The sequence below is a fragment of the Diaphorina citri genome, unplaced genomic scaffold (genome assembly GCF_000475195.1).
Source record: "Diaphorina citri unplaced genomic scaffold, Diaci psyllid genome assembly version 1.1 scaffold1434, whole genome shotgun sequence".
In the NCBI taxonomy this organism is placed as follows: domain Eukaryota; kingdom Metazoa; phylum Arthropoda; class Insecta; order Hemiptera; family Psyllidae; genus Diaphorina; species Diaphorina citri.
Genome location: NW_007378860.1, coordinates 10,757 through 27,847, shown reverse-complemented (window position 1 = coordinate 27,847; position 17,091 = coordinate 10,757). Strand labels below are relative to the sequence as shown.

Genomic DNA, 17,091 nt, shown 5'->3' with positions numbered 1-17,091 from the left:
ACTCAAGAGGCCATTACTTACCTCTATTATACAATGTATTAACAGACACATAAAAGCCATTTATTCCTTTGATAACTGTTGCGATGGTCTCAATAAAATAGTAAGTAGAAGATCCTACGGTTATTTGAAGACAAGAGCAAACAGACGCTAGCCTGGTAAACAGGAGGATGCGGGTTCAATCCCAGCCGAGGCATGGAATTTTATCTTCATTTATTTGAGGATTTCATCGCATAATAAGAGAGTTCAAAGGGTTAGGACCGGTTAGGTGGTAGAGATCGCCTCCGGTGTTAATTTCGCCTAGTGGTCACTTTCTAGTTTCTACTCAAGAGTCCATTACTTACCTCTATTATACAATGTATTAACAGACACATAAAAGCCATTTCTTCCTTTGATAACTGTTGCAATGGTGTCAATAAAATAAAAATAAAGGAACGAAAAAAGAACATGCTGTGCCATTACCATAAATACCTTTTAGGATATTTATAATGAGATATCGCCAAGACAGGTGGCGTAAATAAATATGGCACTATTTCGACTTTTAAGGTGTTATTGTCCTTGTTTTTACTGTTTAGGACAGTGAGTAATCCTTTTATTTACAAAAGTGAACAAAGTTTGCGGATCAACCAGGTTCAAATCGTGCCACAAGACGGTAACTAAATTAGGATACCTAAGGATCTCCTTTACATACAGAGGCGAAGTTCCGAAAAGATTGTTGACCTCAACCCTCAACCTCCTGACAGTCCTGGGTTCTTCAGTCGAGTATATTCAACAGGAAATCCAGAGCGCTTTAGTCCCGGGGATTTTTCAACACTGTAGGTAATCCGAAGGCGGCGAGCCACTGACTGTCCGGTAAAGGGACTTTTCAGTCCTATGCTGGTAGTATAAACAAGGTATGTATACCTGAATAGGTCAACTGATAGGTGAGTGGCGGTTTTAATGTCCCAGTGTTGTGTATCTCTACTTTTCAGGGCTGAGATGTTCTAAGCACAAGTTGTGAGGTTGAGGCTTGGTGGGCCCTTTGGTACAAGTATCTTCCTCGAAGCAAGGTGTAGGGTTTCATTTGGTGCACCGTGGTTTGTTTGGTTTGGTGCGCCAGTTGCACCTCATTACCTCACTCTCCGCCACTATTAGTCTCGAGTGGAACTTTATCGAAAAGAACCGCTCCGAAAGAAAGTTTTTAATTGGAATCCGAATTAGGCAGTGTGATGCAAAGCATAAGTTTGCAAGTAGGAGTATGTAAAGTAGGAGAGAATGGCGGAGAGAGAAGAGTTAGCTGTTTGCCAATTTTGAACCAAGTACCCTCTAGTATTAAACTCCAATAGACGATTGATTGCGATATTGTATGTAGAGGAAACCCCGTTATAAAAAGTGATGTCAGTGAACTTGCAAGTTAATCATTATAGATGACACTACCTACCTAGTGAGATTTCAACTTCCTGTTGCTTATTCGACGTCGAGCGATCGAATCAAAACACGACGCGAAGTCTTTAGAAGAAATCTGACCCAGGGTAACTATTACAGCCCAGGTATTTTGTAATCGCGGAAAACTAAATAAACAAAGAATCGCAGATTTTCCTCATACGTCGGTAAAAAAAAAATCTCTCTGTTATAAGTTATATTAAGAAAGAGAAAAAACTGCATCAATTTTTTTCAATATTATTATCTACCTATTAATTGATACCTTATTAGGAATTACCTACAAAATTACCTAAGAGGAACATTTATTAAATTGACGGTGAAAAATAAACTTGTGCCAACAACAGGTTTTTATCAGAATTCGGAATGTTCTATAAATAGCTTCCCAAACAACTTTTTAACATCATGATTGATATGTTCATCGAGCTTTGTGTTTATTTAAAAAACAAAGAACCTAAATTTGAATTCATTTCGGTGGATACCTAACTCTTTTGGTCTCAGATGGATTAAAAGTCTCCTTGGTCTCAGCTGGAATGGTATGTATGTATATTATTCTTTAACCCATAAAATACCTACACGAGACCTTGTTTAGACTCCTGGGGTAAACTGGGGTAAATGGACTTTTCAGTTTTCCCCCTTGGGGGGGAGGAAAAAAAAAGGAGAGGTTTTTAAAAAAAAAAAAAAAAAAAAAAAAAACGGACTAAAACAACTAAGTAGGTAGTAGAATTTGCGGACAAATAATAGGTAAATTTTGCCAACCGCCTTAGCACGTTGAAATCTTGAAATGCACCAGCTCACTGAAGTTTATCAATAATGCGCGTGGTTGTTATCCGGATGGCTGCTGGCTTTTCCAGTTTTCCCGGCCGTACTCAGGCTGAGTAAGGTCGGAAGGAGGCAGATAGTGTGTGGCCAAACCCCAAAATAATCCTGGGCTTGATAAAGTTTCGATTGCAAATATTTCAACGGGTTACTTTCTGAAATAATGCGCGTGGTTGTTATCCGGATGGCTGCTGGCTTTTCCCGGCCGTACTCAGGCTGAGTAAGGTCGGAAGGAGGCAGATAGTGTGTGGCCAAACCCCAAAACAATCCTGGGCTTGACAAAGTCGAATTCTATCCAGCTTCTAACAGGATAGTAAAATCTTGGATAGGTAAAACGGATTCTACATACCTGTATCCGGGTAGAAACCGGATAGAATCCGATAAAGTGAAAACGGATAATCCGATCCTATCCTCTTTTCTACGCGGATTCTATCCGGGTTCTACCCGGTTACCGGTTAGAATCTTATTTTGGTTACTTGGGTAGACCGGAGATCATGTGGTCAAGGTAAGTTTAAAAAAAAAGTTCAACATACTTTAAAATGCTTGGGTGCAATAGTTCTACATACTGGACTCTGCACACAAGAATTTCATCAGAAAAGACCCCCTTTTCAATTTAATATAATGTACTTATAAATGCTTGTTACATTTATGTTGTTCCCCACCTCTAAGTAATACACCTAGTACATTTCTACAACTTGACTGGAACCACCAAGCTCTGGTTCCAACTACATATTCCAAAGTCCTCTGTGGTTACTACTACACTACACTAATGTTAAATATCTCCTAATAAATACCTAACTAATTTATTAATTATCAACTCCGGTGTTGGTGTTTAACTTTTTGTGTTTATTTTAGAGATAGGCGGTGTGTTTCCACACGATTGCATAGGACTTTGACTACACGTTCTTCAAGAACTATTCGTTGAACATGGTGTGCCCAAGTTTTAGACCTGGAACATAACTCAAAGTGAACAATATACGGGCTCTAAGGTATTTAATTTTTTTTTTTTTTTTCATTTACCAGCCTAGTTACTTAGCCTGGAGAGTAGCTCATTTGCCTTGTAAGCGCTAGGTCGCGGGTTCGATTTCCGACAGGGGCAAATTAAATCCTAAACAGATAAGGTTCGTTCTCGGAACGGCTGCCTTTTTCCTATCCTGTTTTCCTTCTGTCTTCACTTTCGGAACGATAAGACCTCCAGATAAGTAGCAGTTACTTACAGTTCCCTCTACCTATATATCAAACCTATTGTCACAACTTCTTACGTAGGAATCGACCTTTTATTAATAATATTTTCCCAATTGCAACTCCTCCGTTGTGAACGAAATTCAAGAACAAATTTTTGCTGGTACGGGAAATTGGACCCGGGACCTCCTGCATGGGAAGCACACGCCTTACCACTTCTGTTCACACCAATTAGTGTGCCTTATTCACGTTTTTTAGTTCCCCATAAGAAATACACAGGGAACACAGTTTAAGGCCAGCAAAACTTTTCCTAAGTTTAATATTTTCTCTCGCTCTTAAGTGCTTTTACAATATCTCTAACCGTTTAGTCGGTATAGCTGAAAACCGCCAAAAAACGGTCAAAAACCGCCAAAAAGCGGTAAAATGCCGCCAACCGTTGCACTGATCTTAACCAAAAGTTTCGTGTCGCATCCTTATCACATTTGACATCTACATACTAAATTTCAAGTCTCTAGCTCTTACCGTTCTCGAGATATTTTGTTTAGGTACAGACAGACAGACAGCACACACGGACCAATGGCTGAAACTTTGGATTTAGGCTCTAGGGACCTCAAAACGTGTTTTGGCACTAAAAACTGACCTTCGAAATTTTGACCCGATTACATTACTTTCCTTCCTATAGGATAGGATAAGGAAAGTAAAAAACACACACATCTGTAAAACATCCAATTTTCATAGGGAAAATATCATTTTTTACTATTCCAGTAATTGGGACCTCTTACTTATGAGTTAGTACTTTGTTTTTTTGTGTCAATGCAAACCTATTTTCGAGGTAAGCCTGTAGGTAGGTTCCTATGTATCTGACAATAATTATTAGATATCATTAAGTATAATGTAGGCACTTGCTTGAGTACAACAATAAATATGTACTTAGATATAGATACATTACTTTGAGTAAACCTCGCTCTTCTAGGCTGTAGGTAACTACCAGCTACCTAATATTTATGATAGTCATGTATTCCATGTCATATTCACAACACATGTACTTATTAGTAGTATTCAAGTACATCATAATATACATTTATACATAGTACATGTTTAGGTACCCATGTACATGTACATAAGTACTTATTATACGTAGTACATATTAGGCACTAAAGTACATAGGTATACTACCGTACATTTTGGGTACTAATATGTACGCGCTTGCTTGCCATGCAGAAGGTCCCGAGTTCGAATCCCACCATCGACAAAAATTTGTACTCGTTTCGATTGCAAATATTTCAACGGGTTACTTTCTGGTGTTCTCGTGTTGACCCAGCACCAAAATTTGTACTCGTTTTTCGATTGCAAATATTTCACCGGGTTACTTTCTGGTGTTCTCGTGTTGACCCAGCACCTAAATTTTGTACTCGTTTCGATTGCAAATATTTCAACGGGTTACTTTCTGGTGTTCTCGTGTTGACCCAGCACCTAAATGGGGAGTATTGTGCCTCTTCTCGCCCATCTGATGAGAGGCATACTACGGGATGGGCATGTTCCCTCTGTCAAACCTCTTTAAAAAAATCATCTTCACCTTCTCCCATTTGATTCCAGGTTTGCCGAAGGTCACAATTTCCTAGAGCTGACCTCGGCTGCCGTTCAGTTTATTCAGCTCAATTTCCCGCGTGTTTTCCAAGAGGATGAATGCGTTGAACTCCCCAAGGATCAGCTGTGTAATTTCCTCGCCTCTGAGTTCCTCAAAGTTGACTCCGAATATCAGGTAAGTCCTGGAGGTTATGTGATCTTAGGGAGGTTCTACATATTATAATCTCGTAACTTGTATTAATTTTTAACCCATACAATACATGAGACCTTGTTTAGACTGCTGGGGAAAGGGGACTTTTCAGTCTCATTCTGGCAGTTTAAACAGGGTATATTCTATTCTATTTCATTTGTGCCCTGAATAGCACAAATTAGATACTGAATAGTGGCCAAACCGTACATGTCTCGAACTTCAGCCTATAGAAATGTTTTTTTTTTCTTTTCTAGAGAGATAGATTTTTGACAGATCAAATTGTAATAACGGATGTCTTATCGTCTCGAAATGGAAGAGAGAAAAAGGTCAGGATAGCTGAAAGCTCAACGTTCCGAGAACGAACCCTATCTTACCTACATTTAGGTACTTACCTTTTTACTTTCTATTACCCTTACGTATAGGGAACCTATACAAGGTAATGAGAAAGTATTGCAATCGGTCCAAATTTTCAAAATCGGGAAATGGTTGGAAATATCCGTTTTGGGATCCCCTGATGTCAAAAAAGTGATTTTTATCGGTCCAAATTTTCAAAATCGGGAAATGGGTGGAAATATCCGTTTTGGGATCCCCTGATTCCAAAAAAGTGGTTTTTAGCCCATGATCTGTACAACCCCCAAGTTAAGTTAAAGACAAGGTGTGTCGAACAAAGAAGTTCTTAGTAGATGAAACACAATGTTAAGATTGTTAAGTGTTATCATTTTTAATTAATTGATTAAACATAAGTAATTCATTATTTAAGTAAATACTTAATTTATTATTGTATAACTACTTATCTACTTTAGTTACTTAATACCCTAATGAAAAAACATTCCTGAAATTCTGAGATAAGTAGGAAGTACAATAGGATGCTTTGGTGAATTCTGACCTGACATATTGTTTGAATTAAGATGCTGATTTGTATCAAGTAGTATTACTATTGGATTTGGCATACAAGGTGGTCTCAAGTGAAATCTGTTTGAAACAAATTTCAAGTACCTAGGTACTTGGGCTAAAAACAGGGTGGAGTGGAGAGAAGAGAGCGGAGATAGAGAGTCAAACAAGTAAGTAGAGGGAAGTAATAATAATAATAGCGCTTATTTATACTGCTCACATAGGACTGAAAAGTCCCTTTACTCCAGCAGTAGGCTACTACTATTATTGTGGTCAAATTCTCAAATTATATTGAGGATAATATTCCATACCTCGGCTGGGATTGAACCCACGCTCTCCTGTTTACCAGGCGAGCGCCTTGACCACTACACCACCGAGGCAGGTAGACATTAGGTTCAAACCACATAGAGCTGAGAGTAAAAAGCTCTTCATCGTAGAAACAAAAGACATAAAAAATAACAAATTGGTACCCTTTTTCCCCCTCTTGAGTGTAGATCTATACAGACAGATTCGGTCTAGGAAACCACAAAAAAAAAGTTAACACCCAATACCTCTATGATGTGATGATTCTGTTTGGTTAGGAATAAACAACAAATACACTAGTGTCTAGCTGTTGGACAATAACCAGGAAGGAGAACCGCTAACCCTAACCAGCCTAGCTAGCTGGTTGTTCTTCAAAGGGTTCTCTCTGCTTTAAAAGATTAAGCACTAGTCCTCATGATGGTTGACTGCAGTTCAGGACGAGCCATTAAACATGGCTAGAAACCATCACCCCGCTGTATTGCTGATAGAAGAGATATATTATTTTCTCTATTCTGCCATCAAGCTGCTACAACAACATGATGTGATGATTCGACTACTTTGGCCAGCCTGAGTGGCGGGTCAAAGATAGTTGGTAGACCTGACAACAGGTATACCTGGTCAGGTCTACCTGATAGGTACATAGTGTGTGTGCTCATGAGGTGTCAAGTATACCTGATCAGGTGTACCTGTCAGGTCTACCTGATCGTGAATGGCTGGCCTTAAAAAATCCCTGACCTACATAGATCATGATTTGGCACATTTATTAGAATTTCCTCTAAGCAACTTGTTGGGAAACCCTGTATATTTTGTCATATGCGAACACAAGTCTGACCTTGCTTCCTATCATGATGTTGAAGAGAGAGAATCTTGTATTGAGATTTTGTATCACATTATGTTTTCCGACGCGTCATTTTGTTATCATTGTCATTCATAAAATCATTATCATTATTGGTAAAACTATAATTATTATCAACACTGGTAAAATCATTATCATCGTTTGTAAACTCATCATCATCATCATCATCATCATCATCATCATCATCATCATCATTTGTAAAACTATTATTTATTTTGTAGGTCTGTATCTTGAATGACGCTATTATTACGTCATACATCATACGATTTTCTGCTTTTATTTTTTTAACATCATCAATATCTTGACCTAGTACGCTGGTAGTACAAATATTATTCGACGTTAAACAGGGAGAATACCAGTCTGAATTTCCCTTGCTAAAGAAAATAGCAACGGTTGAGTTCGAAGGGCATCCACTCGTAAAATTTGTAGCCCAAACCAGATGTCAGTCCAAAGCAAATCACCCTAGTTAGGGCTGATAGAGAGGCTGACGAAAAACGCCGACCCCGTCCTGTACACGGGAAAAGGCGAAGAAAAAGAAAGAAGACTGTTATTTTAGGTCTGTATGACTTATATCTAGCTATCTTGTATTACTGTACATAGTATATGACGTAGAGAAAGATCATACGATAATGTCTGACGTAGTAATTGCATCATACATCTTGCGGTACTTGTGTATTTTCCGAAAAGTACGTAAATTTTTATGAATTACATCAGTGCTTCTCAAAGTTGTTGCCACCGCCCGGTACACTTTTCAAGACTCCATGCAATCTTTCCACGGCACTGGGGGGGATTTAGCTTGGGGACCTTGAATTCTTGAAATCTATCAAGTATTTCAAATAGTTTCTACTTAAGTACATAATACCCAGAAGCTGAATTAAGCTGTCTTTATCGGATTTAAGTAAATTGTTTAGCTGCTCAAGTTCTCAGAATCTCCTAATCGGACATATACAGTCGAAGCTGGTTAATTAAGGGAACTGGTTATTATTATTTATTTATTCCTTATCTTGTTGTCCAAAAAAACTCTTTAAGAAAAGAAATTACCTCTATAATTGAGACAAAGTTGAAGGAAGAAGAAGGAACTTATCTCGTTTCACCTCTTGTAGCTGTAGGTAGGTAGGTATCTACCTACCTCTATTTTTTTTTGGGGGGGGGGGGCTTTCAAGTCATTGTAACACAGAAATAGAATAGAAAAGCAAAATGAGAAATCTTACTAAACACACCCAATCGTGCAGCTTTGATTGTATAAAACCTACGTACTATACCAAAAACAGGAACCTATATGTATCTGTGAGGTTTTAGAATTGTATATAGAAGAAAATTTACATTGAATACATAAGTTGCTGTTATGCCTATACACAATTGTTAGAATTTACATTGGATACATAAATTGCTGCTATGCTAATACACAAATGTGTGTGTAGTATCCATTGCCAATACAAATACACAACTGTGTATGTGTAGTCTTTCATCAGGTGGCATGAATTACATCAGTGCTTCTCAAAGTTGTTGCCACCGCCCGGTACACTTTTCAAGACTCCATGCAATCTTTCCACGGCACTGGGGGGATTTAGCTTGGGGACCTTGAGCTCCTGAAATCTATCAAGTATTTCAAATAGTTTCTACTTAAGTACATAATACCCAGAAGCTGAAATAAGCTCCCAGTACCATATACTGTCTTTATCGGATTTAAATTGGTTAGCTTCCTTTAAGTTCTCAGAATCCCATAACCGGACCTATTCAGTCGAACCTGGTTAATTAATCCCCTAATCGAATCGGACCTATACAGTCGGACCTGGTTAATTAAGGGAACTGGTTCTAATTTTGTCCCCAAATTTTGTCCAGTTTTTTTTTTTCTATTCCGTTCAACAAAAAGAAGCCTATCCATGTATTTGTGGACTTGAGGTTGTAGAATTGTAGAATAGAATTTACATTGAATACGTAAATTGCTGCTATGCTAATACACAAATGTGTGTGTAGTATCCATTGCCAATACAAATACACAACTGTGTATGTGTAGTCTTTCATCTGGTAATTCTGTTAGACCTGAGTATGTCTGGCTTCTGGCTATACATTCTACATTGGCTACCAGCAATGCCAAGAAATCTAACATCACAAGTAGTTGATCTACCACAAGCAGTAAGTAGATCTATCTACTATCTATACCAATTTACCAATACCAAATTCAATTAATTCACTAGTACTATTTTACTCACAAGTTATTTTTATCAATGGATACTTGTAAGTCTTCATTGATGAAAGAGATTGATAAAAATAACTTGAGTAAAATAGTATTTACAAAGGATGTCAAAATTAAATTAATTCACTAGTATTTATATCAGAAGTAAATATAGCCAAGAACTAAGAACGCATGTTTTAGGCATAGACTCTTGAGTGTAAGGTAAACACTGTGCGAAGCCAACGCCTGGGGTGTTCTCTACCACTTAACCCTTACAGTAAAATAGTATTTACAAAGGATGTCAAAATTAAATTAATTCACTAGTATTTATATCAGAAGTAAATATAGCCAAGAACTAAGAACGCTAGAACGCATGTTTTAGGCATAGCTTCTTGAGTGTAAGGTAACCACTGTGCGAAGCCAACGCCTGGGGTGTTCTCTACCACTTAACCCTTACCAAGCTATTATTATGTGGTCAAATTCTCAAAAAGACGGGCTTTTCACAGCCTTATCCCGAAAGCGCCTGGGAATAATTCAGATAATTCAGAAAGTAAAGGGGCTTCTCAGCCCTACCCCGAAAGTTATGTGGTCAAATTCTCAAAAAGACGGGCTTTTCACAGCCTTATCCCGAAAGCGCCTGGGAATAATTCAGATAATTCAGAAAGTAAATGGGCTTCTCAGCGCTATCCCGAATTTACAGAATGTTTTAGACTCTCATAGACATGTCTGGAACTTGGTGTTTCAAGTTGATATTGGTAAAATTCAGCTTGTTATAGTTTTTAAGTAATTGACTTTCCCAAATTAATACCTAATTATCATTAAAAAAAAAGACCACTTTCCGAACAGTAGCTGCTTTCAAAAGGTAAGTACTTACAGGGGCTGATTCTAGATCTAGAAGGAGTAAAAATATAGTGCAACCCTCTCTCATTGACCTAATTTTCTACTATGCAGAATGGTTTGAAATGGGCCAATTCTTTCATATTATGGGGCCTTGAAATAGGTATACAGACAGGCCACATCAGTTTGTCACAAGCCAAAATTTTCACAGGGTCTGGAAATATCTAGGAGTTTTCGAAAAGGCAAATATTCTGTACAGGGTCTACCTAGAGGAAAATGTCCAATATGTTGTATGACTTGTCAATATGTTGTATGACAAGTCCAAGTCAAGTCATGACTTGAACCCCCAACATTCTGAACTGAAGTCTACCTACTACAATACCTATTACACCCACAGCAGACTGTGGGTAACCATTAAACCCCTGAGGATGGTTGTATTATATTTACTTAGGTACCTAGGTACTTACCTATAGAGTTATTTTAAGTTTTTATTCAAAACTCTTTCTTTTATTTTCAGCCCCATATCAAAATGGGCCAATTTTTTCATATTATGGGGCCTTGAAATAGGTATACAGACAGGCCACATCAGTTTGTCACAAGCCAAAATTTTCACAGGGACTGGAAATATCTACGAGTTTTCGAAAAGGCAAATATTCTGTACAGGGTCTACCTAGAGGAAAATGTCCAATATGTTGTATGACTTGACTTGGACTTGAACCCCCAACATTCTGAACTCAAGTCTACCTACTACAATACCTATTACACCCACAGGAGACTGTGGGTAACCATTAAACCCCTGAGGATGGTTGTATTATATTGACTTAGGTAGGTACTTACCTATAGATGAACTCAAGTCTACCTACTACAATACCTATTACACCCACAGGAGACTGTGGGTAACCATTAAACCCCTGAGGATGGTTGTATTATATTTACTTAGGTAGGTACTTACCTATAGAGTTATTTTAAGTTTTTATTCAAAACTCTTTCTTTTATTTTCAGCCCCATATCAAATCCTTGAAAACCATGTCATAGTTTTGTTCAACTTTTACACAATCACTCAGTGTTCCTTGTGGTTCCGATACCACCATGCCTCCGTTGAAAACAACCCTGTCTTCAACTCGGCTCAAACGATGTTCCATTGAAAGTTTGGTTCCTAACTCCAACAATAATAATTCCGGTAGTGATAGACACTTTGTAAATAAGACTTACTGCTCGAAAGTGCTGAACAATTTGAACAGCTTCAGAGCAGACAGCAAGTTTTGCGATGTGGAAATTGTCACCGGAGATCATGTGGTCAAGGTAAGTTTAAAAAAAAAGTTCAACATACTTTAAAATGCTTCGGTGCAATAGTGCTACATACTGGACTCCGCACACAGAAATTTCATCAGAAAAGACCCTCTTTTCAATTTAATATAATGTACTTATAAATGCTTGTTACATTTATGTTGTTCCCCACCTCTAAGTTATACACCTAGTACATTTCTACAACTTGACTGGAACCACCAAGCTCTGGTTCCAACTACATATTCCAAAGTCCTCTGTGGTTACTACTACACTACACTAATGTTAAATATCTCCTAATAAAATTTTAATTGTATTTAATACCTAACTAATTTATTAATTATCAACTCTTAATTTTACCTAGGCTCACAAGGCAGTCCTATCAGCAAGCAGCCCTGGCGGGGTCCAATGACATTCCGAACTTGTCACCTCATACCTTCGATAACGAACTCACTCGACTTACCAATATCTGTAAATCAACAAAATGTAATATTTTCCAGTGTCCCCTACAAGTTCCATGCACCAAAACATAACACGAACATATTTGCTTCCAACCAACACATATTGAAACAAAGCTCCGTGTTCAAGTACCTGTACTTTCGGTTTTTTTTTTTTTTTTTTTTTTTTTTTTTTTTTTTTATCTGCGGAGAAAATTTTATTTCACGATCGATTGAGATCTAGGAAGGCACCTATAGATCCTAGATCGAGAAGTAAAGATAGGTAGTTAATAGGTCCTAGGTAATAGATATCTTACCTACCTTTTGTAAAGTCGATCTTTCTATCGTGATAATAAAAATTACTTACCTACCTATTAATTTGATTGTAATAAGAAGATATTTTCAAATTATTATCTACGTACCTACATACCTATTTACCTACCTTCCTTCCGACTACCTACTAGTTAAACCTAGGTAGGTAGGTTTAGGTACCGACTCGACTACCGATACCAACCTACTCGCATTCCTAGCAAACTACCTACATACCTACTCCCATTCCCAGCCTAAATCTTTGGGTCGGAAAAATTCAAAAGCACGTGATTGCCCAGATGGCCTCCCATCCGATACCAACCTCGTGTGGCGTTGCTTAACCTCAGTGATCCTTTGGAAAACATTGATCAACAAGAACTAAATTGAAAAAAAAAGCCAGCCTAGTTAGCTTGGTTGGTACTGTTGGTAGTGCGTCTGCCCTGTAAGCGCTATTCCGCGGGTTCGATTCCCGCCAGGGGCGGATTTTATCCTGAAGGGTTCGTTCTCGGAACGGCTGGCTTTCTCCTATCCTGTCTTCCTTCTCTTCGAAGGAAAAGGACCGATTTTTCCCCCTTAGGTAGGTACTATTAACGCCAATGCTGGTGTCAAAAAGAACATCACACTTCTTTTCTGTCGTACTGCCAGCCTAGTTAGTTTGGTTGGTAGCGCGTCCGTCTTGTAAGCGCTGGTCGTGGGTTCGATTCCCGCCTGGGGCGGATTTTATCCTGAACGGTAATGTTCGGCTGGTTTTCTCCTATCCTGTCTTCCTTCTCTTCGATTTCGGGACGATAAGACCTTAGCAGTTACAGTTCCCTCTATCAAAACCTCTCTTGAAAAGGTGTTCTTTTGTTTCTATCACATCCTTTGTCAATTCCTTAGGTGGCGTTAAGATCCATCAGAAAGGACCTGATCACACGGAAAGGCAGCCTGGTAACCCTGTACGTTCAACCGCGGCTGTGGGCCAAGAAAGATATCTATGTGATAGGAGGATCTAAACGAGAGTCCGTCATAACGTCTTGGACTCGGGCAGAGAGCTTCGAGAGTACTTATCAGACGGTGGAGCGGTTCGATACCTTCAGGAGGTAAGATTTTTTTTTTTTTTTCAAAATCTGCCTCGGCGATGCAGTGGCCAAAGAGCTCGCCTGGTAAACGGGAGGGTGTGAGTTCAGTCCCAGCCAAGGCGGGAAATTTTGTCCTCAATATAATTTGAGAATTTGACCACAATAATAGTAGTAGCCTACTGCTGTTTGCTGTACCTAGTAAAGGGACTTTTCAGTCCTATGTGAGTACTATACTGCATGAATCTTCTTTTTCTTCGCCTTTTTCCGTGTTCAGAAGGGGTCGGCGTTTTTCCTCAGCCTCTCAATCAGCCCTAACTAGGGTGATTGCTTTGGGCTGACTTTTGGTTTTGGCTACAAAAAATTTACGAGTAGATGCCCTTTGCACTCAACCTTCGCTATTGATATAGCATAAGGAAATTTGGACTAGTCTACTCCCTGTTTATAGTCCCCAGCTAGACACTGATTTACTCTCTATTTATAATCCCTCAGCCAGACTTATAAATAAGGACTATTATCACTATTGTTTACAATCTAATCTCCCCCTCTGTATCTCTCCTCTCTCCCCCAGGAAATGGTTCCACGCGACTCCGATGGAAGCGGGTCGCATTCTGCCGGGCGTGGCCACGCTGAACAACCGCATATTCGTCGTCGGAGGTGAACAGGAGTCGCAAATCCTCGCGGACGGGGAATGCTATGACCCTAGCGAGTTGACTTGGTCGCGCATAGCCGCTATGAATGTCCCACGATGCGAATTTGGACTGACAGGACTGGATGGGTACTTGTACGCCAGCATAAGTTTGCAAGTAGGAGTATGTAAAGTAGGAGAGAATGGCGGAGAGAGAAGAGTTAGCTGTTTGCCAATTTTGAACCAAGTACCCTCTAGTATTAAACTCCAATAGACGATTGATTGCGATATTGTATGTAGAGGAAACCCCGTTATAAAAAGTGATGTCAGTGAACTTGCAAGTTAATCATTATAGATGACACAGCATAAGTTTGCAAGTAGGAGTATGTAAAGTAGGAGAGAATGGCGGAGAGAGAAGAGTTAGCTGTTTGCCAATTTTGAACCAAGTACGTACCCTCTAGTATTAAACTCTAATTCTCTAATAGCCGATTGATTGCGATATGGTATGTAGAGGAAACCCCGTTATAAAAAGTGATGTCAGTGAACTTGCAAGGTAATCATTAGATGACATAGTACCTACCTAGTGAGATTTCAACTTCCTGTTGCTTATTCGACGTCGAGCGATCGAATCAAAACACGACGCGAAGTCTTTAGAAGAAATCTGACCCAGGGTAACTATTACAGCCCAAGTATTTTGTAGTCGCGGAAAACTAAATAAACAAAGAATCGCCGATTTTCCTCATACGTCGGTAAAAAAAATCTCTCTGTTATAAGTTTATAAGAAAGAGAAAAAACTGCATCAATTATTTTCAATATTATTACCTATTAATTGATACCTTATTAGGAATAAGGTACCTACAAAATGAGATATTGGGAAAATCCTACAATGCTGCAGTGAGCACCAAAGTTGTGACATAATAACACAAAGAAACTGCATTTACATTTACAACTCTTTTACCTAGGCTCACAAGGCAGTCCTATCAGCAAGCAGCCCCTACTTTCAAGCCATGTTCAGCACAGGTCTCTCTGAAGAGCACAAGAACCGCATTGAGCTGCACGGCAACATCTCACCGACCATTCTGGAAACTCTGGTGCACTTCATCTACTCGGGGGAAATTAGTCTGAACGAGGACAACGTACAGGATGTGATGATAGTCGGGGATATGTTCGAGTTGAAGGATGTTGTTCTTGCTTGCACTGAGTATATGAAACAGGAGCTGTCCACATGTAATGCCATAGGAATTTATAGGTAAGGCAAATCCTGTGTAGCTTTTATATGAGGCATTTACCTTGGCTGAAATGGTCAGCTCCCATGGCGTAGTGGTCACTGCACTCGCCTTGCACGCGGGAGACCCGGGTTTGATTCCCGGTGGGGTTAAGAAATTTGTATCATCCAAATGATTGATTCCGTGACTGGCTGTTGCGGGGCCCATTCAGCCTTGTGAGGAAAATGAGTAGCTATGACATGTAAATGTGCTAGGTCACGAGTCTGATTCCCGCGCAGGGCATATTTTATCCTAAACAGATAAGGTTCATTCTCAGAACTTTTGGCTTTCTCCTATCCTGTCTTTCTTCTCTCTTCACTTTCGGGACAATAAGACCTCAGCAGTTACAGTTCCCTCTCACAAATCGGATTACCTGAACTACTCTTTTTGCTCTAATGAAGCGGAAAATTTAAGATCACCTTGTAATAAGGGGTTAAAGGCGACACTGGTGTTTGTGCGCATACGTTTCTGCGCATTTCGTGAACTCTGACGTCACATCTCTGTGAACTTTTTTTTTATTACTACGGCAAATAAAAATTAAATTTTCGACCTTTCAAAGTTACTTTTCGCAGTTGTGACCTTCTTCACAACTTTTTACGTAGCTTTTATTCATATTTTTTTTACTCAAATGTAAATATTCCATGTACAAACTTCACCGAATTTTCCAGGTATGACCCCGTTCTGGACGAGTGGAATCTCGAGTCCTGCCTCTCGGAGCCGCGCTTCTCAATGGGCGTGGTCAGCTTCGGCGGTCTCATCTATCTCGTGGGCGGATTCACACGGCACCGTCGCCACTCGAAAGACCTGGTCGCGTGGTCCCCGGCGTCTTGCCAGTGGGAGAATCGGGCGCCCATGTTAACGCCAAGGAGTCAGATGGGCGTGGCGGTGTTGGACGGGTTCCTGTATGTGCTTGGAGGTACTAACCGGACCCATGAGGTGCTGCGGAGTGTGGAGCGGTATTGTTTTGAAACGGTGAGTTAAGTTTATTTTCATTATTTAATTTTTTTCAAAGATATTTTTTTCCCCCGAAATGGAAGAGAGAAGGAAGACAGGATAGGAAAAATTCAGCCGTTCCGAGAACGAACATTATCCCATCAAGATAAAATCTGCATCGGGCGGAATCGAACCCACGGCCTAGCGCTTACAAGGCAGACGTGTTACCAACCAAGCTAACTAGGTTGGCTGAGAGTGAGAATTTGTGATAAATACGGGTGTTATTTATTTCAGCTAGTTAGCTTGGAAGGTAGAGCGTCTGTCTTGTAAGCGCTAGGTCACGTATTCGATTCCCGTCCGGTGCGAAGGTTCGTTCTCGGAACGCCTGACTTTCTCGTATCTTGTCATTTCTTTCTTCGATTTAGGAACCATAAGACCTTAGCGTTTCCCTCTATCAAACCTCTTTAAAAAAAAAGAAAAAAAATGTAGCTCATCTGATTTGGTTCTATTTCTCCCCTTTGTTTTCAGAACACCTGGACGGAAATCGCTCCGATGCGCGTAGGCCGAGCTTCGCCAGCCGTAGCAGCGGCCGACGGCCGTCTCTACGTGATAGGAGGTGACCAAACCCTGGCCGAGAACTTTTACCGGGCCCAGAACACGATAGACCATGTGGAGAGGTTCAGCCCCCTCACTGGGACGTGGGAAGATTGCGAACCGCTGCCCGAGAGTAGAAGTGAGGCAGGCGCTGTGGTGTTGTAGTGAGAGAACTACACATGTAAGAGTTGTAGTGGGAGTGAAGATGCATCGTTTTTGGTAGTCTAAAGTTTAGACTGCAAAGTATGAAGCTACAGTTGCTTTTTTGTACCCGGTACGGGAACTTTTCGGTCGCATTTGTTTTTGCTAACGTTGGTGGTTATTAT

At 39.8% G+C, this 17,091-nt stretch overlaps 1 protein-coding gene across 1 annotated transcript; it reads left to right on the top strand.

Moving 5' to 3' along the window:
- The first annotated feature begins 2,729 nt into the window (after nt 1-2,729).
- LOC103515875 (actin-binding protein IPP-like) lies at nt 2,730-17,059 on the top strand. Its single transcript, XM_026828443.1, has 8 exons — nt 2,730-2,740; nt 5,014-5,179; nt 11,293-11,559; nt 13,167-13,369; nt 13,917-14,151; nt 14,936-15,222; nt 15,811-16,210; nt 16,700-17,059. The coding sequence occupies exons 1-8, from the start codon at nt 2,730-2,732 to the stop codon at nt 16,928-16,930; spliced, it is 1,800 nt and encodes a 599-aa protein (XP_026684244.1). The 3' UTR covers nt 16,931-17,059.
- Nucleotides 17,060-17,091: the final 32 nt, after the last annotated feature.

What these genes read in the sequence shown, in the direction of transcription:
- LOC103515875 (XM_026828443.1), top strand. An exon ending in CGGTTCGATACCTTCAGGAG is followed by an intron (nt 13,370 to 13,916) that starts GTAAGATTTTTT and finishes TCTCTCCCCCAG; the next exon opens with GAAATGGTTCCACGCGACTC. An exon ending in AGCGGTATTGTTTTGAAACG is followed by an intron (nt 16,211 to 16,699) that starts GTGAGTTAAGTT and finishes CTTTGTTTTCAG; the next exon opens with AACACCTGGACGGAAATCGC.